The sequence below is a fragment of the Schistocerca gregaria genome, chromosome 9, assembly GCF_023897955.1.
Source record: "Schistocerca gregaria isolate iqSchGreg1 chromosome 9, iqSchGreg1.2, whole genome shotgun sequence".
NCBI classification, from domain to species: domain Eukaryota; kingdom Metazoa; phylum Arthropoda; class Insecta; order Orthoptera; family Acrididae; genus Schistocerca; species Schistocerca gregaria.
This window is the reverse complement of record NC_064928.1, coordinates 240,018,282-240,043,034: the sequence shown is the minus strand read 5'-3', so window position 1 is coordinate 240,043,034 and position 24,753 is coordinate 240,018,282. Positions and strand designations below refer to the sequence as shown.

The 24,753-nt window shown below is 37.7% G+C and overlaps 1 protein-coding gene across 1 annotated transcript in view; it reads left to right on the top strand.

Moving 5' to 3' along the window:
- Positions 1-24,753, top strand: part of LOC126291799 (peroxidase-like) — a 48,266-nt gene that overhangs the window by 2,094 nt on the left and 21,419 nt on the right. Inside the window, exons 2-6 of the mRNA XM_049985496.1 lie at positions 1,742-1,937; positions 2,460-2,657; positions 6,124-6,271; positions 10,822-10,978; positions 24,200-24,370. Coding sequence (XP_049841453.1) covers positions 1,742-1,937; positions 2,460-2,657; positions 6,124-6,271; positions 10,822-10,978; positions 24,200-24,370 — 870 coding nt within the window. The remainder of the gene's footprint in view (positions 1-1,741; positions 1,938-2,459; positions 2,658-6,123; positions 6,272-10,821; positions 10,979-24,199; positions 24,371-24,753) is intronic.

The following is a 24,753-nucleotide window of genomic DNA, read 5'->3' as shown; positions in this document are numbered from 1 at the left end:
CAGTGCTAGAACTGCGCAGCCACCGCGGCCGGCATTTCAGATATGGACAAACACACCATTATGATGGTGATTACATGTTCTGGTCCTTCTCTCAGTGTTTATAGCTAAATTAAATCCAAAGAATTTGATGGTGTCAGTCAGGTTTGACTGTCAGGAGTAATCTTAACTCAGTCAAAATTTGACTGTTTGGTTCTGAATTGCACCATGTAGGTTTCAGGTGTATTCAGGTTCAACCTATTTCAGTGCGACCAATTTTTTAAGCTACTGAGAATACAAATCACCAAGCCATGAAGTTTTTCCGCATCCTTATTTTCAACAAACACAGGATTATCATATGCAAACAAAACTGATGAGAAGCTGATATCAACCAGAAAATCACACACAGAACAGAAACACGAAAGGTCTGTTATGGAATCTAGAGACACAGAGTGGAACTGTGTTTACCAGTCAGACTAATAATTTTTCCCGATTTAGAGTGATGATAATTCTCTCTTTTCTGTCTCATAAGTTGGACTTCAGCTATGTGGAATACTGTCCCTAACTTGTTTATTTATTCTCCACAAGCAAACAATTCATGTCAAAACTTCCCGGAAACACCACAGAAACAAATTGCCATTTACAGAATTAAAAGGCTTTGTGAAGTCACAGAAGATTCCTGTAATTTTGTTGCTCTTTTCTAATGTTTTGCTATTTTCTCTAGAAAATTGACGGCTGCATCCATTTAATGAAATTTTTGATTTGTATAGCAGCAAATACCTCAGATATGTTTGATGTGGCTGAGAGGAAAGAGGTAGGTTGTTAATTTCCCATTCATTTTATCCCTTTCTTGCAATGAGTACTTCATTACCTGTAGGAAGTAGCCTTGATTCAAAGACTGGACATGCCATTATGTTGGGTGATGCTTTGACAATTTTAGTGGGTATTTTTAATGGTAATTCTGTATTTTCTACACCCTTAATTGAAATTTTTAACAAATAGTCAAGGCCCTCAGAGTTCTCATCAAGATCAAAGAGAGTTACTTTATTGTGACGCTCTGTTACAGGGATACAAGTTATCCCTTCATTTTTAAAGAAAACTTGCAGCACTCTGACATAGAGTTCAACATACAACAATGGTTCCCTCATGTTCAATTTCTGAAATTCCTTTGCAGATTTTAACAGATAATAGTGATTTAACAGCTGACCACTTGATCTTCATCTTATTTCAATATTTTAAAATTATTCTCTTACTTCCACTTGTTTTTCTGCCTTAACAACTCCTTCTAAATATAAGTATTTAAAGTGTTATCAGAGTTTTGGTGTTATAGTTTCATTCTTGTGCTGATCCCATTTCTTTTCACTGTAAATTCTTATGCTTTTGGTGATCCACTTTAACTTATTTGGAAATGTTTCACTGAAGATATCTAAAATATTGTTAAAGAATTTGTCAAAATTTTGTTACTTAAGACATAGTCACCAAGAAGTTTTTCTATCTTATTTAGCTTACTGCTGAAAATAAAACAAGTTTTCTTTATCAAAGGTCCTCTTCATGTGGGTTTTCCTAACTGAAACATTTCTCCTTGTTCTGCTGGATTTTAAGTAATATGCAGAATAATCTGAGAGTCCTGAACTGAAACAAAATTGACACATATGTTCATATACATAGCTAGTTACAATATTACAATATTGGCTACCAACTGGATGTTTCCTCTGGGACAGTTAGAGAAATTCAGACTGAAACTTATCATCACCATCTGTTTCAGATTAATTCTGAAAATCACCTTATTGATGCTTCTTTCACATATGGCCCTAGCCAGAAGCGAGCATATGAAATAAGAAAATTTGAAGGTGGTAAGCTTACTGAACAGGTCCTTCCTGATGGTAGAAAGGTGTTGCCACAAGTGTCTAACTCAATGGTATCTTGTAGCCTGCCATCAAACGGAACGTGTTTCATCGCAGGTATGTAATTTTACGTGTCATTTATTTTTATGGGGCACTTTTTGTATGTGAGGAAGTTTTGTTCAATGATACTTCTTTGTATGATAAAAGAACAGTATTGTAATGTCTATACAGAGTCTGGCTACAGAGTAGGGGTGTGGGGGCATGGAAAGAGGAGAGATTGAGAAAAAAATGTCATTGCATTAATAATTGAAATTTATCACAAATGTTCTGTACTTTCTTATTTTGTGGGTAAAAACATAAGAACTGAATCAGATGGGAGTTCATTTCAGACACAGGTTTAGCCCAATATACGAAATATTACACAGAGAAACTGCAGTTTCCTGTATGGATATGCAAATGAGTTTATGCCATTATGTTTTGTCTACAGAATTTCTAATATTTCAACCTTGTCTCACTGAGTGAGACTCAGTGCAATAAATGAAAAACTTAAAAAAGTTCTACACTTGTTTCACAAGTTAAAATTGATTTTATCTTCACAGTGTCCCATTTAATCTATGATATAAAATGTCAAATCTTCAGGTGATGTGCGTGTGAACCAGAACACCCAACTGACGATTCTACAAAATTTGTATTTACGAGAACACAACAGGGTGGCTGACAAGCTGTCTTCCATGAACCCACACTGGGATGACGAGAAGACGTACCAAGAGGCTCGCAGAATTGTTATTGCAGAACATGAACACATAACCTACACAGAATTCATTTCACAGATTCTGCGTAAGTATCCTTTTTAATCTGTTATACTGTAAGAGAATTAACACAGAAACTTGTGTCTCCATTAATTCATGCATCACATTCCCCAAATGCAATAATGAAGGAGGGCCATAGGGGTGTGAAATGAGACAAGTTATACAGTAACAGGCAGAAGCAAGCACTGCAGACTACATTTTTTTTTTTTTTTTTTTTGCATGTACTACAACCAGTTACCGCTAATGCTAATGCACTTACAATGACAATGCCTTATATATACAGGCTGTCACAGAATGAATGGTCAGTATTTAAGGACATGATGGTATGATCATTTGAAACAAAAATTTCATATTGGCATCTGACCTGTTCTGAATGGATTCCAACATAGAATGCATTCAATGTACATTGTTTTTTTAAATTTATTTTCTGTGTTATTTAATACATTGTCAGGTTTGCAAATATACACACATACAATAGTTAGTAAACATTACAACATGTGTTTTACAAAGTATCAATTAAAAATAAATAGTTTAACATGTTTACATCTAAGCATTATCATACATTTCACACTACAGGTGTTGTAGAGTTCACAATAAACATTTGAATATCAAGCATCAACTTCAATGCATTTGTGCAGTCTTGAGAGGACATGTTGTGTTGCTTGTCTGAATGCTTTGCAATGTCCATGATGTAACCAAGCAGTTCATCTCTTGTATTCAACTTTCAATTGTCTACCTCATACTTCATCCAGTCCTACAAACAAAAACCTAATAGCATAAGTTCTGATGATTTTGGTGACCTATTAATAGGTAATACCATACCAATCCAGTAATTGTGGTAAGTGCAGTTGAGATGTTCACTTAAACACATTGCAAACTGTAGAAGGGATCCATCATATTAGAGGTACGCTGCTGTCCACATGGCCAAAGGAACGCTCACAAGGTGTTAAATAAGTGAATTTTCCAAAAACTGCAAGTAGTTCTGTCCCATCAATCGCTCTTCTAAAATGACTGGACCTACCAACACGTTACTGATCACCTTGCACTGAATATTGTTCAAAAAGTGAAACTCGAATTTGATTCTCACTATAGTGTGTGAATTTTTCTGCAACCACCAATGATTACTACATGTGTTATTGATTCAATTTCATGTAAATGTGGCTTCATCAGCGAGTAGAATTGAAGAAAGCAAATGGCAATTGTCATTTACCTGGTGACAAAATAAGATGTGTGGTGTTTTCAACAACTTCAAGATTTAGGACACACTTATGTGAAATGGATACAAGTTTTCCACATGTAATTATCACCATACATTTGTTCATGGGACATTGATATGTGCAGTAACTCATCCTATGCTGATGGATGGGCTACACAGCACCATTTCAACAATGTGTCACTGTTCCTGCACAGGTTGTTTAACTACATGGTCAGATGAAAAAAGGGATCTTGGAAGAATGCTTATTTCATGCCAAGTGCTAAAAACTCTGGTAAATACCCTATAATTAAGAAGTATATGTATCAGAAAGAACTTATGGTATTCTTTGACAGCAGCATGAGCACTACCATCACAGTAGCCATAAACATACACTGTAACTGCATTTTCCTCATTATTGTAGATGTGTGATATTTTACCCAGGATATGTACAAACACAGTTGACCTATGTTTCTCTCTGAGACACTCTCAATCCTTTACACTACTTCAATCAGAACACACTATGGAAAACTGTGCATTCAGTGGATAGTTCAATGGCAGAAGACATCCTGAGCGAAGAGGTTGAAAGCAATGAGCTAAGTTGGGCTAGAAGAAAACTTCAAAAAGGTTGAATGGATAAGAAACATACAAGCTACCAGCACAAAATTAAATGTACATTAAATGTCTTCTGTCTCAGAAACTATTCAGATTAGGGCCTATGTCCATAAGTAGGTTTTTGTTTCAAATGAGCATTCCTGTCATACCATGAATACTGACAGATCCCCCTGTATATTAATTAAGGTAGATTATCAAAAATAATCAATATTTCAAAATATAGTGTAAGTGGATAAATAAAAAATCTACTCACCAAGAGGTGGCAGAAGGAAATTTATATGCTTTTGGAGTGAGTGGCTTCTTCTGTAGACATTTTCAAAAGGACTGAATGAAATAAGTAATATGTGCTTCTTTTTTGCCACTTCCACCACCTCTAAACACACCCAACCCCTCTTGTTTCCATGATGAATACCATCACACATCACATTTGATCCTTTTGAACACATGTACCGAAGAAGAAGCCACTGCTCTGAAAACACAAATTTCTATACCTCTACATGTGTTTTCTCCTGCTGCTGCTTTGTGAGTAGATTTTTTACATATCAGATTACGATAGAATCAAATGAAACTAGTGGGATAGGGACGGGGAAAGGATAGTGGGCTGTGACATGAGCACCGTGTTATGGGATTAAAGGATGTGTTATAGGAAGTCTTGCCACCTGTGCAGTTCAGAAAATCTGGCATTAGTACTAACAAACCATTGGTGGGGCTGTGAAGCAGTCTTTGAAGTTAAGCACTCAGTGCTGTGCAGTAGGTTTAGTATCTAGGTGGTCCAGCTGTCAACTGGCTCAGCTTAGGATTGGACATTTATACAGGCAGAGAGCTTGGTTAACAGTCATGTCCATGTAGAAACACTTAAAGTGGTTGCAGCTGGGTTGGTTGACTATATGGCTGCTTTCACATGTGGCCCTGCCTTTGGTGGGGTAGAAAATGCCAGTGACAGGACTGGAGTGGACAGTAGAGGGAGAATGTACAGGACAGGTCTCGTGTTGAGGTCCGTTGCAGGAATATGACTCTCGGGGCAATGGGTTAGTAGCAGGGCTGGGAAAGGGGCAGGTAATGATAATGACCAGATTGTGTGGGTAGGAAAATACCACTGTTGGAGAGGTACGGAGAATAGTGAGGAGGATATGTACAGAACAAAGGCTCAACACAACTACACTAAAGTATACCTTCCCCAGAATGAGATTTTCACTGTGCAGCAGAGTGTGTGCTGATATGAAACTTCCTGGCAGATTAAAACTGTGAGCCCAACCGAGACTCAAACTCGGGACCTTTGCCTTTCATGGGCAAGTGCTCTACCATCTGAGCTACCAAAGCATGACTCACGCCCGGTACTCACAGCTTTACTTCTGCCAGTACCTCGTCTCCTACCTTCCAAACTTTACAGAAGCTCTCCTGTAAACCTTGCAGAACTAGCACTCCTGAAAGAAAGGATATTGCGGAGACATGGCTTAGCCACAGCCTGGGGGATGTTTCCAGAATGAGATTTTCACTCTGCAGCAGAGTGTGCGCTGATATGAAACTTCCTGGCAGATTAAAACTGTGTGCCCGACCGAGACTCGAACTTCCCTAATTAAAAATTTTATGATATCATCTATTGTTGTTTATTTAAAAGTATTTGAATTTGCCCCCTTCTTTAATTCTAGACGTTAATTCTGCAGCGCTATGTATCTGTTGCTTATAGGTGATGACCTATTAGAGAAGTTCCATATAAAATCAAATCAAACTGGCTACAGCCACTGTTACAAGGAGGACCTGAAACCAGCTACACTCTCCGAGTTCACAGAGGCAGTTTACAGGATGTTCCATGGGATCGCTCAGAGTGATTTGCTGTAAGTGATACTTCATTCTAATATTAACTCATAGTGATTTAATATGAATTATTTGACACAGCATAATATCAGTTTTTCAAAACTGCATTCTGCAGTACCTGACATACACCATAAGAGATATGTAAAATGTGTGAAAATCTGCTACATGGCACTGCATTAGGAAACTGGGCTTTCATGTATTTTTAAGTGTACTGTTGCATCTCATACAGGTATAAATACTTAAAATACTAGAATGCTAAAATAAGTGACATTTTACTGCAGAGAACTGTAATAATTTGAACTAAATATATAAGAATATCAGTCAGGAATCAGACCAAGCCTTTCATATCAGAGCAAATCTTGAACCTACAACTAAGACATCACAGAATTTGTAGCAAAAATTTAGTCTGCACGTTAGTTGATTTCAAAAAAGCTATGACTCAGCTATGAATCACTATTCCAGATATTAAAAGAATAATGTCTAAATGTGAAAACATTTGTAATCATAAAAGAGACACTGAGAGATATAAAGTCCAGGGTTAAATTTATAGCACAACTCCCACATCCTTTCGAAATCAAATCAGGAGATGGACAGTCACAGTTATTTTCCAACTCTGTTCTTGAGAAAGTGATACAAGAATGATGCCAACAGAAGTCAGATTTCAAAATTCATGAACCAGTCACTTTAGGCACAGGAAAGTTATCTATAGCTTGCCTATCAATCTAACAGTATTACCTTGTGGCATCTCATCAGCCCAAAATCAGACTGAACTCTTGAAATAAAATGCAGTAAAAGTCAGTTCCCAGATATGAAAAGACAGAATACCTGCTCTGCAACAAATACACAAAAATTTGTGGAGACAAAATATGACAAAATTAAATGAGTTTCACAGTTTGAATAGCTCAGTGAAACCATTGAGTAATATTGAATTGAAAGAAATGCAAACAAAATTAGATGTCCGAAGATGGGAATTGCATATTGACTTACCCAAAATATTTTCAACAAGAAATGTTTCACAAAACTCAATACCATAATTAAACCAGGTGCCTCTATGGATCAGAAATGCTAATTCTGGATAGGAAAACAAACATTGGAAATGTTATAGACAAACAATACCAACTCCAAAGCAATCAAGAACCCTAACAATACACAAACATACATAGTGACATTTGAAAATGCAGGTGAAGGTTCTTTGGGCACATTAAAACAGTGAAGCCAGACAGGCTCACAAAACAAATAGAAATTTTTTGACAGCAGGAGCAAAGCCAAAGACGACACAATGAAATGGGTTTGTGATATCCAAACTGATCTGAAATGAGTGAGAATCACTCCACAAGATGTCCTAAACTGTAAAATATTCAGGTCTGAAATTCACAAATGACATGTTGACCAAGTCTGGAATGACATGATCATAAAACAGAAAGGAAGTCCACAGGAAGAGAATGTGGAAGAAATATGAGCATAAAGGAAGGCAAATGCTCACCTCTTAGTATGTCATGTAGGCCAAATAGGCTTATTTTCAAATAATAATAATAATAATAACATTCAGACAATATTTACATTGTTATCATTAGTAGTATAATTTGTAGATAGTGGCATAGGACACTTAGATGTGTCTTGGAAATTATGTGCAATCAAAGTAATTCATACTTGTTGCTGCCAATACAAAAGAAACTGTGCTCCAGATGTAAAATGAAGTATTATGAAGACAATTTAAGAATGCACTAAAGTATTCAATAGCAAGTAATTTGTAGTATGTTGCAATAAGAACATTATACCTTTAAAAGTGCACAGAAGTCTTTGCTGTTTAAGCATTTCTTGAAGTATTAATTATCACTAAGCTGGATTTAATGCTACTGCAGAACTTACATCTGCATGATCATCAACTGATGCAGTAAACCACAGTCCACTTTTAAAAAAAAGAAAAAGGGAGAGCAAGAGAAGAAGACATAAGCAGTGCACTAAACAGGCAAACAAATTATACAATAACTTCATATACTGCATCACAGTATATTTATTCCCTCATGAAATTTGTTGTAAATAACCATAACATCAAGGCTCAAGGCTCTATCTTCCTTGTATACAAGAAGACATCGCACATCCCATTAACCCTGATATTATAAGCTATGCAAATGATGCTTCAGTTTTATTCTATGGTAGAGAGTGTAAGGGACTAGTGGTGTAGGAAAAGTAAAAATATACTTCAATGATCAGGGCCTCAAGGTGAATGTCACTAAATCTCAATTACTGGGATTTAAAGCAGATAGTTCACAATGCAACAATGTTAATTATGTACATAAACACTCAGTAACAAAATCTGGTAGCAATAAATTTCTGGTATGTATGATGATACAAATTGTTGGTGGACAAACCACATTAATTCTGTATGTGGAAAACTCAGTAGTGGCTTATTTCTCCTTAACTACTTCACATAGATAATTCCTAGCCCAACATCAAAAATTTTAAAGGCTGCCATGGAATAAATTACACCTTTTTTTAATTAAGGGGTTGAAATATGGAGCTGTCCAGTTAGCATTCACTTAAAAGAATATTTGTGTTACAGAAAAGTTGAATAAGATTTATGTAAAGCATAGCTCACAGAGACTCATGTCATGAAGTGCTTGTGCGTGACAAGTACCTAACAACTTATTCTTTATACACATTTGAATTAGTTACATTTTTTGTGAGTCAACCAACAAAATTATCAAGTGCAATAACTTATATGATTACAGCACTAGGAGAAAATTTAACTATTTCAGAAAAAGAACAAGTTTAAAAATAAGAGATTTGTTTATTTATTTATTATATTTTTTGCATGGAGCCACCAACTGATTACTTTTGTAGGGATCATAGCAATTTTTGCACAAGTGACTAGATATCTGAGTATATGATACAAATATCAGGTTACTTAGTAGACAATAGAATTTATGTTTTGTACAAAGAGAGAGGAGATACATTTTACACATGTACAAGTGTTTACATACACATCATACAAATGTCAGAGTACTAAGTAAGACAACATAATTGGATGTTTCATCATAATTATTACAAATATTCAGATTTCACATAAGAAAATATACAAAGATTTTATTTCAGCTTAATGTTAATATTCACTCAAAAATTATAAGCACTTTCCCATCAAGAATGATTTGTGTTTCACTTTGAATTTGGTCTCTTTGTGACACCTTATAAAGGCAAGCAGTTTGTTATATCACATGTGACCATTAAAGCATGGACCATTCTTTTTGGTTTAGTTCATAGTCAATAGTAGCATCCTTCCTTTCTTTTATTACAGTCATAAAACTGCTTGAATGCTTTCTTCTGATGTCACAAAAAAAAAGTAATTGATTTGTAAAGCGACTGGTACAGTGAGCAGACTTTGAGGTATTTATGATGTACAAATATTTCTGAGCATGAGTCTCTGTACCCTGTTCCACTGATAATCATTATTGCACTTTTCTGTAGGGTTATTATTCTGTTCATATGTATGTCAGTAGCACAGGCCCGTATCTCTATCCCATAAATAATCTGTGCAAAAATTGTCCCATGATAAATTGTTTTTAATGTCTGATGGGAGAAGACTAATTAGACTTAGTGCACTACTGATTTTGCTACATATAAAATTGATAACATTTACCCCTCATAGGCTTCCATTTAGGTAAATACCTAAAAATCAAGCCTACAGTCTTCTGTTTGTACTGCTCCAGTTCCACCTATATTACTGACAGAGGTATGGTGTGAATTTGTAAGTTTAAATCGCTGTAACAGTGATTTGTAGATATTAATCTCCAAACCTCGATCCTGGAAATAAGCAATTATTTGACCTAGTCCCTCAGTTGTGACCAATGTTAACTCATCATTTTGTTTGCCAACAAATAACAGTAACACATCATCTGCATAACTTACCCACTGGCAGATGATAGGTGACTCTACATCATTCATGGACACTAGGAAGATGAAAGTGACTAAAATTAGGCCCTGGGGTACACCTTCTGTGACTCTTTCATCTCTGGACTGAAAGTCTGTGACCTGATCATTGAATTTATGTCAGCTTTGTGCACTGCTTATGGTTAACAATGTATATAGTCAGGACTTGCATGAATGCATGTAAAGAGGAAACACATTAATGTTTTTCCTTGGTTTAACCAACTACCAAACTTTCTCAGAAGGTGTATGGGGAACAATTTTAATGTTACATAATAATATTTTTATGACAGATAAATGTTTATATTCATTCAACAAATTTTAAGACTTTGACAGTAACTTGAACTAGTAGCATATCAACTATTAAGTAATAAAAGTATAAAATAAATGTAAGATATAACGACTGTAATATGTAACATATTTTGTAAGGGAAATTATTGTCATTTCTGACATGTGCAAAAGTCATTATTGTATGGCTCCATGCAAAAAATATAAATAAAGAGATAAAAACTGAACAAATATTGTGCAAGCCCTTTTACAGCAGCTGCTACCAAAATCTAAAACCATTTCCTTTTCCAATAAACTGTCCATGTACATCTTCATTTTCCTTGTTAATGAGATAAACTAATTAAATCACATTTTGCAGTATGTACAAAGACATAGGGTGTCCAGTCGGAAAAATAAAAATAAACAGATGGTTCGATAAACCAGAAATCCTCATTCAAGGTAACAATTTGGATCAGCTGACCTTGGGCCTCACACAGCAGCCTGCCACAAAGGATGACAAATACACAGTCTATGAGGTATGGCAATTTTTTACAGACTTTTACCATACTTAATGCAGTTGTTCTATCAGCAGATTTGGGATATTAAATTTAGCAGCTTGATCCTGAATCAATTGTAAATTGTTTGCTAACGGAATGTGGCTGCCACACACTCACTTTTTGCATAGCATACTCCTCTTTTGATTTTTGTTTCTCAGGTCTGAATATTCTGCATGATACCATCTTGATTTCACAACTGAATAACAAATTAAAGTAAAGTCAACAAATGATCAAACTAATCATTAAGCTTAATTCAGCATATAAAGGTTTTCAGTATGTAGCAGTTTGCAACTTTCAAATATTGAAAAAAAAAATACACTTTTAATTGTTTGCCCCTAAATTGCTAATTATTTATTGGTTGACAAGTTTCAGGCTTTCCCTATTTTCATAAGCCACATGTTTTGTATTTGGTATATATTTTGTGAGGATAGTTCTATTTATATCATCACACTTTAGATGTAGCTCAGATTTTTATTATCCAGTATGACCTGAGGTATGTGACAATGATATTTCACAATACAATGGAGAATTCATTCTTATTGGAATTCACCATGTGTCATGCTGGCATATTTGTCATAGGTGTTACAGTAAATTTGACAGATGTCAATGCTAGTCATTACGAGTCAAATTTACAATAATACCTATAAAAAATAAGCCAGCATGAGATGCAGTTAATTCCAGTGAGAACAAATTATCCATACAAAACATCTTTTTCACATGTATCAGGATCATGCTGGACACTAAATATTTGAGCTACAGTTTATCTAAAGCGAGATGGTATAAATTGTCCACAACAAGTACATGGCTTGTGAAAATGGACAAAGGCTGTAACTTGTCACCCAGTAAATGATTAGCTTTGGTGTAAACAATTAGAAAAGTTTTTCCTTCAATTAGGTCATCATGTTTTACACACTGGGTTGATTGTAAGGATATTTTGACATATTACATACTTTCATACCCTATTACCTTATGGAATAATATTCTGAGGTAGTACAGCTAAAGTAAGTAAAGTATTTATTAAGTAGAAGCAAGCAGCAAGAATATGGTGTAGAGTGGATGACTACATACATTGCAGAGGTCTCTTTAAGGATGCTGGAATCCCCACACTCACTTCCCAGTACATTTACCATCAATGCTTTTTTTTCCAGATAATACAAGTTTGTTTCACTTGAACTGTAATTTACACAAACACAATGACACACCCAAAAATAAATTTCATGTATATCATTTAGAGTAGAGTTTGTAACAGAGCAAGGTGGAATTATCCTGCTTGCTTTTATACTGCTTCTGGTGCCAATATTCTTAAGTTTTCCTTTCCAATCTGTTTTATTCGTAATGCACAAAGGATGTAACTAAATTCCCTTTACAAACTTTGAGGACTTGAAGTGAGGAGCAAGATTATTAAGTTAAGCATAGTAATTCCTGTCTGGAAACATACTATTTTCCCACTACAAACAAAATACCACAGCACACATTGTTCTCTGACTCCAGCTGCTTGTTGCCTGAGTTCATTTACAAGCAGAGCTTAATGTAGCAATCGACAATATCAACACAGATACAGTACCTCTGTACCATGTTCCGGAACATGTGATTGCCAACCCTGGGTCCTCCAGTGTCTGTCACAGTCATACCCCACACTAGTTGGTCTTCCCCATAAGCCAGAAGGATCTTGTTAATCAAGCTTTTCATGTGATCCCACAGCCAGTAATTTATCAAGTTCATGTTGGGAGAATATCTAGGCCAAGCAATCAGGCCACAGTGACGTATGCACTTTGGCCCAGATGATTTAGGACTGCATGTGTAAAATGAAGTCCAGGAAGGTCACAAGCACAACTGAATGCCATGTAAGCAAAACCTGTAGTGAGCATGGATCTGAATGTCTGTTGTGGTATTTTGCATGTAGTGGGGAGAATAGTACATTTGTGGAGTTCCTATGATAAACTCAACTGTCATGGTCTCCACTAAAAGTCCTCAATGTCTATAAAGGGAAATTAGTTGCACTATGTATACCTAGCGATGCAATAGTACCTACATTTACTGGGAGCCACCCATTTTTGAGACCGTTCCATGATCCCCACACAATTTTTAGATTTTTTTCTAAACTGTCCATTTTTAGTACACAAAAAAACACATTATTTATTAATCAGTTCAGTACATTTCTTGTCATATTCATCATAATACTGTGAAGGCTACCTCTGACATTTTAACTTGGATGTGGAACCATTCATACATGAAGCATTTTCATATTTTTCAATCTACACTGTAAGAGCTTAGAAGTTAATGAATCTCTCTGAATTTGTGGGAACAGAATATAAGGCAGTTTTGCCTCACTGTAAATAAGATGGTGTCACTTGCATATGTAACTGAAATGATATGCAGATACATGATTGTCTAAAAAGTTATTTCTTATCTGAACAAAACTGTTCTTTAACTATTAGGCTCTTTTTATGATACCCATTGGCAGAGTGCTACTTATGGTTTATACATGGTATAATGAGCTTCATGCAAAAACAAATTCTACACATTGAAGGTGAGAAAAAACTCTATCCAATTGTAAACAATTGTGGTCCAGTAATGTGGCACATTGTCATCCTAGAAAATTCCATCATTGTTTGACTTCAATTTCAGTAACTGATTGGTTCAGTTGGACCAAAAGACCCAGTCCATTCCATGTAAACACAATCCACACCATTATGGAGCTACCACAAGCTTGAAAACTGCCTAGTTGAAAAGTTGGGCCCATGGCTTTGTGGCGTCAAACCCTACCAACAGCTCTGGCATGACACAGTTTTCCAGTTCTCTAGGGTTGAAATGGTATGGTCATGAAGCCAGGAGAGGCTCTGCAGCTGATATCGTGCTATTAGCAAAGGCACTCGAGTCAGTTGCCTGTGGCCATAGCCCATTAACGCCAAATTTCGCCAGACTGTCCAAATGGATATGATTGTTGTTATGTTCCATATTGATTTCTGTGGTTATTTCACAGTGTTGCATGTTTGTTTGCAACTCTATGTAAATGCCGCTGCTCTTGGCCGTTAAGTGAAGGCCGTCAGCCACTACGTTGTCTGTGATGAGAGGTAATGCCTGAAATTTGCTATTCCCAGCAAACTCCTGACATTGTGGATCTCAGAATATTGAATTCCCTACTGATTCCCAAAATGGAATGGCCAATGTTTTTAGCTCGAACTACCATTCCTCATTCAGAGTCCGTTAATTTCAGTCTCGTGTTCATAACTGCATCAGCAACCTTTTCATGTGAGTCACCTGCATACAAATGACAGCTCCACCAATGCACTGCCCTTTTATGCCTTGTGTATGTGAGACTATTTCCTTCTGTATATGTGCTTATCATTATAACACCACTTTTGTAACCTCAAAGCAGAGCTGTCACTGATCGTACTGTACAATATGAAAAATGTAACGTGTTCAGTACTACAACAGAATTATCTTTAAAAAAGATTTACTGAAAAGGTCCAAGCAAATAAAAAATATGTGAAATAAATCACATTACCTGAATTCCCACCATTTTTGAACATTAAAGTATGGTAACTCTATGTACACCACAATTAATTTATTACATACACTATATTTCATTAAACATTATTATTGATGGTACAGTTTACACACTGCTGATGACAATAGTATAAATAACTCACATAGAGACATATTATTTAAAGAAATATTTATAATTTACAGTACCTGTAAACCAAGTGTTCATCAAAATCCAAACTTACTGAGAATTGTTTATTTTAAGATCAATGATGCTTATTCAAGAGCCCTTATAGTCCTCTTTCAGAGAAACATTTTACTGTTTCCAGAATCTATACATACCAAAAGTTATTAATTAAAAATTTTTGTGGTTTAGAAAGTTTGAATCTTAAAATGTGATTCTTCCCAAAAGCCAATATTATAGTTTTATAGTCATGACTTTTCTGAGCCAAAAAATGTATAATCTTTCTAAAATAACATGTTAGTTAACAAAGAATTCTAATTGAAAAATATAACTTTCCAGAAAATAGTTGGCAGTCTTTGTAAAAACCCCCGTATGAAAAAAACTCTCCTCTCACAAAAATACTTCCTACTTTTTGGCTATTTCCTTATCATACAGCTTACAGATAAACAAATTTAATTCATTGCCAATTGTATCTTTGCATCTTTTACTGTATCTGTCATTTATTTTAACATTTAAAACATAATAGTCTTGAATTTGAGTATTCTGTGATTTATGTCTACGTGTTCCTTTATGTAGGCATTGGGCACAATGCCACAGTTAGTCCATGCCAGGCAGTCAACAAGTAAACTTCGCAGTGGGTCATCATCGAATAGCACAACGACTGTGTTGTTGATCAGTCAGCATGTGGTAATCATTCTATAAAGTTATATTTGAGTCAACCAGGCTTCTGCAACAATTACGTGAAGTTCTAAGTCCGTTGGCAATTAGTCATTAACAAGTGCCCCTCTCATTTTCAGTGTCATCATGCTAGTTAGTACCTGGAAATAAAAAAGTATACATCTACAGATTTGTTGTCCATGACTCATCATGCAAATATCTATATTACTCAGTTAATTACTGCACATTTTGATGAAGACTAGATAATTATTATCAAATTACTGTGATGTTTGTACTCTCCATTGTGGTACATCCTATCTTCTTTGTAAATTCTGAAGTAATTTGTAAATTTGTTGAAATACTTTTAAAGGGTGGAAAGCTGTTGTCAAGTTTTATTCCGAGAAAAGGCCTAGTCCTTCTACCTACAACAACAGGTATCTGAACAAGTGCAGGTCAGTACCTACCTGCTATACTCTCAATAATTAATGCCATCAAATTCTCTTCCTAATCCTGTCGAGGTTAAGATCATACCTACAGTAGCCCCTTGTCCCAATAGTCTCCACTAATACCATTACAATGTGTGCAAATCAGTAGTCATCAGCACCATTTCCAGTTCCATTCTGACTCATCACATGGCACTGTTGAGATGAGGCCAATTGTGCCAGCCAAACAGACCAACTGGGCTCACATTGGTGCTCAAGCTAGGGAAGTTACCTTGCTTGGGTCACCACCAACCAGTCTGCAAGCCCTATCCCTGCTGAAGCTGTTCCCTGCCCACCCCCTGTCACCATCTAACATCTTTTATGATATCTGCATTAAAAGGCTCTAAACCCTCAGCCACCTGACTCAGCCCAACACTCAGCTTGAAAATGTTGGTGATATGATACTCTCCCCCTAACTTCTCTTGTAACTGAGCACCTATGCCTCTACCATAACTGCTACCTAGCAACAGCTTTCTCTTCTTCCTAACATTAGTATTGTTCCTAGCTTCCCTACTCACAGACAGTCTCCTGCACATTTCCTACTCCTACACTGAGGCTCCTCTCCCCTCAACTCTGACAGCTGGAACATGTTACTGGTAGAAACAACAAAATTGTCAGACTGAGTACTTCTCCCACTAGCCTTCCTACCAACTGCCAGTTCCCAACCATTCCTCTCACCACTGTCTTCCTTCATCCTTATTATCTCTCTCCTACCTTCATCCAAATGTACCTTAAGGGCATAAATCTTCCTATCTTGCTGCATATTTTACAGCCCAAGATACAGTCTCAGTGACCTCCCCAGGGTTCCCACCACTACATCCCCCCTTCCTTTCCAGTAATCATTTTGCTACAGCTCCTTACTTTCCTATGGCAACTCCCAAAGTTTTCACTCACGATGAAGTAAAATATTTACAGCAAAGAAAATCGCTAAATGTGTGAAATAAAGGGATATTCTGAGATGTATTATGTTTGTTTCACTAAAAAAGAAAGTTACCTTATGATAATGTGTTGAGTTTGCTATGAGTGTTAGTTGAGTAATTTCAGTTGTACTTACAAAAAATTACCATAAAATGACACAAGATATTTTCTAAATGCAATAGAGAGATGGCAAGTCTTCATTTGTGTGACAAGAAAAAAAAGATGCTCTTGAAATGAGACAGTCTTGGTTGCAAATTGTTTTATCACATCAAAACGTATATGTAAAATGGGCACGAATTTGCACAGTTCACTACAAGTGTGAATTCAGTATGTAAACAAAAGTCAGGCCTACAGAATGAGTACTGGAAATTCAGAGTACAGTAAATGTTCAATGTAATAGCCCCTAAATATACTAAAAAAGTATTAAAAATGTGAAACAGAGAAGAACCAACAAAAATATGATCAAAACTTATGTTTTGATTAGCACTAAAATCACACTTGACACTTAGTGGCTATCTGACATTATTATCTTGACTAGTACAAAACAGTAAAAATATCATGAGTTTGACTACAGTACTTCAATATGAATGCAGTAATTCAGAATCAAAAAATCAGCTGTTAGAATTATTGCAGGGAGCTTGGTTACTGTTGTTTAAAAGATTAAATGTGCCGTTATTTCCATGCATCTATATTGTGTCTGTTCAAAAGATGAATTTTTGTCCCTTTGAATGTCCAGAGGGGGCAGGTGGGGGTGGGGTGGGGGTGTAGTGGATTAAAAAGCTAGTGGTATGCCCAATCAAAATATAAGATTAGAAGGAAATTTTGTATTATTCAGTCAGTGCAAGTGAGCCTGTTGTCAGAAATAAAATCTTATGTGGAAATAAAAGAGCTCAACAAATTTCCACAAAATGTAAAATGAATAGCAAATGAAAATGCATCTGGAAAATTTGTTGGAGAATGTCTGTTTGCCACTTTAGTTCTTCTATTTAATGATTTCTAGAATTTGTTCATATCGATATGAACATATTTGCTTGGAAATGCTAGATTTAAGTCCAATGTCCATTATCATCTAATACATACTTCTACATATGGTCAAAATGACTAAATAAATCTCTTCCAGTTAGCATATATATGTAGCATAAATCAAACAATGGAAAATCCAGGATAGAATGTAACAATATCGTAAAAAGGAAAGCTGCTGAGTAGCAGATAGGCACAACAAAAAACAGTGTTTTTGTTGTGCCTATCTGTGACTCAGCACCTCTGCTAAACGGTGTGTAGCATATAAATATAAGCTGTAAGACTGGTTCATATGATGCAAGACAAAAGGTTCTCGGTGTGATGTAGATATGGAATTAATACGCAAAAGTCTTCTTCTTTCCTGTAGTGGTGATAGAATGTTTCTATTATAAAATATTTTGCTTTTGTGATATATAACTAATGGAGCAGCATTCCTTATTCTTACATTCAGCCGTCAGATTAATAACTATCAGTTTTACTGTAAATTGCTGACAGCAGTTGTATCTCAAAATAAATTGATAGAAGCTGTCACACTGTGACTTTCAAATCTTGTCAGGAGTTTTTCTATGAGAAATAATTGAAAGCCATGCATCAGTACCTCACAGTCTCTTCAATCAGCACAGTCTTTTATTAATATTACAAAGTTAAATAATGGCTTGGTAGTGCTGCCTTTAGGAAGTGAAATCCCATACTGCTGACCAACACATTTGATTGTGAGAAAACTATTCCTAGATTTTGAGCTTATTTGTTCCTTCCATAGGGAGGGAAGAGGGATATGCCTTGGAAGGTTAGAAAGGGGGGCATGCCACTTGTAAATGTGTCTACCAGCAGTGCTGGAATTTCACTTCCTGAAGGTAGCACTGTAGAGCTTTTCTGCCTGTTTGCAATTTTATAGCTTTCTCTACTGAATTTTTCTTTAGATATATTTAATACTCTCTTTAACTTTTTGATGGAACTTACATTTTCTGCTGATGGCCCATAAACTATTAGTACTATAACTTGCGTATTTTCAGATCTTGTTTAGCAAACAGCTGTTCAGTATTGAGTTGCTCAGCCTGAAACTTAACACCAATTTTTCAACATAAAATCACACCAATTTCTTTTCCTACTTCTAAAATAATATGACGTTCAGCAATCAAGCACACTGCAACTGGGCATAAATTTCACATAAAAACTGGTTTGAGCAGTCACTTGAAGACATATACAATAACTAAGATGAGAAATCCATACACTTTGAAATAAATTATGGCTGATAATTTTAGCTTGTTTTCATATTCATATTCCTCACAGTTTCAATGACTTTTAAGTCATTTTTGAATAAACTTCTACATTGTGTAGCATATATAAAATACTATGGAAAATCCAGGCTGGGGTAATGACAATATTATGAAAAGGATAAAGTGCTACTCATCATATAGTGGAAATGTTGAATCGCAGACAGGCACAGCTAAATGACTACTAAAATGCGAGCCAAAAGGCCTACTTCTGGAATAGACAATACACATACACACACATACACACACACACACACACACACACACACACACACACACACACACACACACACACACACACACACATGACCACTGTCTCTGGCTCCCGATGCCAGAAGGTGAGCTACTGCTCATGATGGGAGAACCAAACCTGATGGTGGGGATAAGGAGGAGGCTGGGGTGGGTAGGTGGATGGAAGGTATGGTAAGGGCAGGAGATGGTAAAGTGCTGCTTGTGGGGGCCTACAGTGAAGAGGCGGAGAGAGTGTAGGGCAGTTAGGAGCAGTCAGGAGCTTAGATGGTGGGCAGGTTGGGATGGAAAAGAAGAGAAGTAAACAGACTTTGAGTGCACTTGTGGAATAGAAGATTGTGGAGTGAGAACAGGAAGGGACAGGTGGGTGAAGGACAATGAGTAATGAATATTGAGGCCTGGAGGGCTATGGAAACATAGGATAAATTTTAGGGAGTTTTCCCACCTGCACAATTCGGAAAAGTTGGTGTTGATAGGAAGAATCCAGATGAAGAAAGTTGTTGTGGGTAGTCCAGCTGTTTGTCAGTGGCCATTCATGTAGATAGACAGCTTGTTAGTTGTCATGTCCACATAGAATGAAGCACAGTGGTTGCTGCTTAACTTGTAGATCACATGACTGGTTTCACAGGTAGCCCTGCCTTTGATAGGATAGATGATGCTTGTGGCTGGACTGGAGTGGGTGGGAGGATGTGTGGGACAGGTGTGCATCTAGGTCTGTTAAAGGGATATGAACAATGAGGTAAGAGGTTGAGAACAGGGGCTGTGTGGGAGTGGATGAGGATATTGTGTAGGTTCAGAGGCCACTGTAATACCACTGTGAGAGGGGTGAGGAAGATAGTAAGTGGGATATTCCTCATTTCAGGGCACTACAAGAGGTAGTTGAAACCTTAACGGAGAATGTGATCCAGTTGCTCCAGATCTGTGTGGTACTGAGTTATAGGCTGTATGCTCCTCTGTGGCCCGACAGTGGGACTTTGGGAAGTGGTGTGTGTTCAGAGAGATAAGGTGCAGGAGATCTGTTTCTGTACAAATGTGTTCTATGAAGGCCTCAGTAAGACCCTCTATATATTTTGAGAGGACTACTTGTCACTACAGATGCAGTAGCCATAGGTGGCTAGGCCTTATGGAAGGGACTTTTAGGTATAAATGAGTGGCATCTGTCAAAGTGGATGAATTGCTGGTGGTTGGGAGGTCTGGTATGGAGAGAGGTATTGATGTAACCATCTTTGAGATGGAGATCAACATGAAGATGGCTTGTATGGCTGAGGAGGACTAGGTGAAGCAAATGGGGAAGAGGGTGTTGATGTTCTGGAGGAATGTGGACAAGAAGTCCTCACCCTCAACCCAGAACACAAAGATGTCATCACTGAATCTGAACTAGGGGAGGAGTTTGGTATTCTGGTTGTTTTAGGAAGGATCCCTTTAGATGGCCCATGAATAGGTTGGCATAGGATGGTGCCATGCGCATGCCCATTGCTGTACCCCAGATTTGAGTACAGGTGATGCCTTCAAAGCAGAAGTAATGTGAGTGAGCATGTAGTTACTCATGGCAACCAGGAAGGAGGTTGTAGGTTTGGAATTCATTGATAGTAGAAAACATTCAACAATGGCTAGACCATAGGCATTAGGGATGTTAGTGTAAAGGGAGGTGGCATAAATAGTGATGAGCAGGGCACTGTCTGGTAAAGGAACAGGAACCATGGAGAGTCAGTGGAGTTGTTGGTATTTTTTATGTAGATGGTTAGGTTGTGGGTAATAGCCTGAAGGTGTTGGTCTAAGAGAGCAGAGTTTCTCCCAGTGGCGGTGGCACAGTAACTGGCAAGAATATGTTGTCCTGTGTGGTTAGGTTTATGGACTATGGGAAGCACGAGTGAGGCGAGTGTTAGGGGTGAAGAGAGAGAGAGAGAGAGAGAGAGAGAGAGAGAGACTCTGGGGAGAGGTTCTGGAATGGGCCAAAGGATTTGAGGAGAGACTGGAGATCATGCTTTCTCACATGGTGCCTATTGATGCCATCTTCTTTTACAGTAACATCCCTAATGCCCAAGGCCTAGCCTCTACTGACCATTACCCAATGCCCAATGGATTCCAAACCTAAAACCTCCTTCCTGATCACCATGACTAACTACATTCTCACCCAAAATTACTTCTGCTTTGAAGACATCACCGCTAATCAAATCGTGGGTACAGCAATAGGAACTCACATGGAACCATCCGATGACAACCTTTTCATGGGCCATCTAAAGGGATCCTTCCTAAAACACCCAGAACGCTAAACTCATCACCTAGTACAAGTTCACTAATGACATCTTCGTGATCTCGATTGAGAGTGAGGACACCCTGCCCACATTCCTCCAGTACATCAACACCTTCTACCTCATTTGCTTCACCTGGTCCTCTTCAATTGAACAAACCACCTTCCTCGAAGTTGACCTCCACCTCAAAACTGGCTACATCAGTACCTCCGTCAATACCAAACCTACAAACCACCAGTAATACCTCCACTTTGAAAGCTGCCACCCATTCCATATCAAAAAGTCCATTCCATACTGCCTAGCCACACATGACAGTCACAATTGTAGCGACGAGCAGTCCCTCCTGAAATATACCAAAGGTCTCACTGAGGTCTTCACAGACCGTAATTACCCCCCCACCCCACACCCGCACCAAATCTTGTACAGAAACATATCTCCTGTGCCTTATCTCTCCCAAAGTACCACCATATAGCTACAGAGAAGCACACCCCTTGTGACTCAGCACCACTGAGGACTGGAGCAACTGAACTAAATACATTATCCCCCAGGACTTCGGCCACCTTTCATTGTGCCCTGCAATGAGGAATGTCCTACCAATACTCTCGCCACCACTCCCACAGTCGTGTTCCACACAGCATCCTTGGTCACCCTTACACAAGCCATGTTCCCAGCCCCTTGCCTCATGGTACATATCCCTCTAATAGATCTAGATGCAAGACCTGTCCCATGCATCCTCCTGCCACCACCTACTTCAGTCTGGTCACAAGCATAATGTATCCCATCAAAGACAGAGCTACCTGTGAAACTAGGAAGTATCCTGAACTTTGAACACTTCTTCAAGAAACACACAAGCATGTAGTTCATTGTCAATATTTAAGAACGCAATGAATTCTACACAAATAGTCTTCATTGACCATAAAAAAAGTAACCAACTTTGTAAATTTTCCTAATAGGGAAATAAGTTCATAACTAATCACAAGTACTTGTAATACCTATCTTGGTTGAAGATACAGCAAAAGGAAGCCTCTTACAGTCAGATTCTGCTCTCCACTAGTCTATCAAATCTTTAAGTCCTCACTCTTATTTAATGGAGCACAGTGGAACTGACTCACTTGTTATGGACAGTACAAGTTTACAGTTTCTACAGTCTTGCCAAGTCAGTCTGACAGAATACTAACAAGCCCATGAGGAGTTTCCAAGGTCCTCCAGTGGCGAAGGTGGAATGTGGTCAGTTGTGCTGGATGTAGAGCAGACTACTTCTCTTGGCTGGGTGCATCATAACTTCAGCGATCATTGCAGAGACAGCCCTAAATACCTACACGGTGGAGGTACACTTCCTCCTGATTGGCTGCCTGTGACACTGGCAGATGCAAAAAAAGGTTCAAGGCAGGATTGACCTATCTTGCTGATTTACATGTCCTCTGTGCTTTAGTCCAGTGTAGGCAAAAGGCCCTCTGCAGGTTGCGCTGCAAATGGTGGAATCAGAAGGTCAGGTAGTCACGGGGACTGAGCTGGCACCCAACCCGATGGCAGTATGTTGCTGTGTAGCATTGGCACTTGTTAGCTTTTGCAACACGCCACCAGTCGTGTCATCTACAAGCTAATCTGCAACCACTGTGCTTCATTCTACATGGGGAGACAAGCAACCAGCTATCCACCTGCATGAATGGCCACCAACAAACTGTGGCCAAGAGCCTGCTGGACCACCCAGTTGCTGAGCATGCTGCCCATCACAATGTTCTTCATTTTAATGACTCCTTCACAGTCTGTTCCATCTGGATCCTTCCTACCAACACCAGCTTGCCTGAACTGCACAGGTGGGCATTATCCCTGTAACTTATCCTACATTCCAATATTCCTCCTGGCCTCAACATTCGTTAGTCATTGTCCTTCACCCACTTATCCCTTCCCTGTTCCCACTCCAGTCTTTGATTCCATAAGTGCACCCACAGTCTTCTTAGTTCACTTCTTTTCTGTCACCACCCTGCTCTCAGTCTAACCTCCTGACTGCACTTAGCTGCCCTAACGTCTCTCCATGTCATTCCTTTATGCTCCCACAGCCAGCACTTTACCATCCCCCACCCATACCCTGATATCCCTTCCCATCTCTGCCCCACCCACCTCCTTACTCCCACCATCCAGATTGCTTCTCCCATCATTTGCTGTTACTTGCAGTGGTCACATATGTGCGGGCTGTGTTTGCGTGAATGTGTGGGTGTATGTTGTTTGTTTCAGAAGAAGGCCTTCTGTCTGAAAGCTTGTGTGTTTAGTAGTCTTTTTATTGTGCCTGTCTGTGACTCAACATCTCCGTTATATGGTGAGTAGCAATCTATCCTTTTCGTAATATTGTCAAATATTAAATAAATGTTCTTCCAGATCTACAGTTCCGCAACATTTCTTTCTATTTCTGTGTTTGCTGTAAATCTATTTCTTAATGTAGTTTCCATTTGCCTTCACTGTAGTTTGCAGTTTCCATTTGCCTTTACTATAGTTTGCCATTCTTTACACTGAGCCTTATGTCTGTTGTGTCTTCTCCTTTGAATTTTCTCTCCATTCCCAGATTAAATTAAATAACACTGACCAATGTCAGTCATCCTGTTTCAAATTAACAATATTAATGCAGATATTTCAATATTCTATCACTAGTGCTTGAAATAATAAATTTTAATTGATTTCAGCTTAACAGGAACCTGTTCCAAGTTGATGGGCCTTACGGCCAAGACCTGGATATGTTTGACATAATAAGAGGAAGAGATAATGGCTTGGGACACTATAATGATTATCGAGAATTAATAGGCCTGCCAAGAGCAACAAAATTTGAAGACTTTGCTGATCTTATGTCATATGAGGTATTTAAACAGCTATTGTTATTCTATGTTCATTTTTATTCGTGAAAATGAAATACTAAGTACTACATCTTAACTAGTCTTTATAATTCAATTTGGGCTTATGGTTCAGAATGATATAATTTTCTAAATACGGCATATATTAAGTGACTCAGATACATTAATAAAACTTTTATTGATCTTTCACAATAGATAACAACAAGTAATACTGTGGAAAGGTGGTCATCTTCAATATCTGTAACTCTAGGCTACTCATAGTTTTTCCCAAATTTGCAAACATCCACAAATGCTTTTGGAAACCAGCATCTCCCAATGGCCTGCCAAAAAAAAGCAGCATTTGCAGCTCATTTGTCTATCATAGGCTGACAGATGAACCTGCATATACT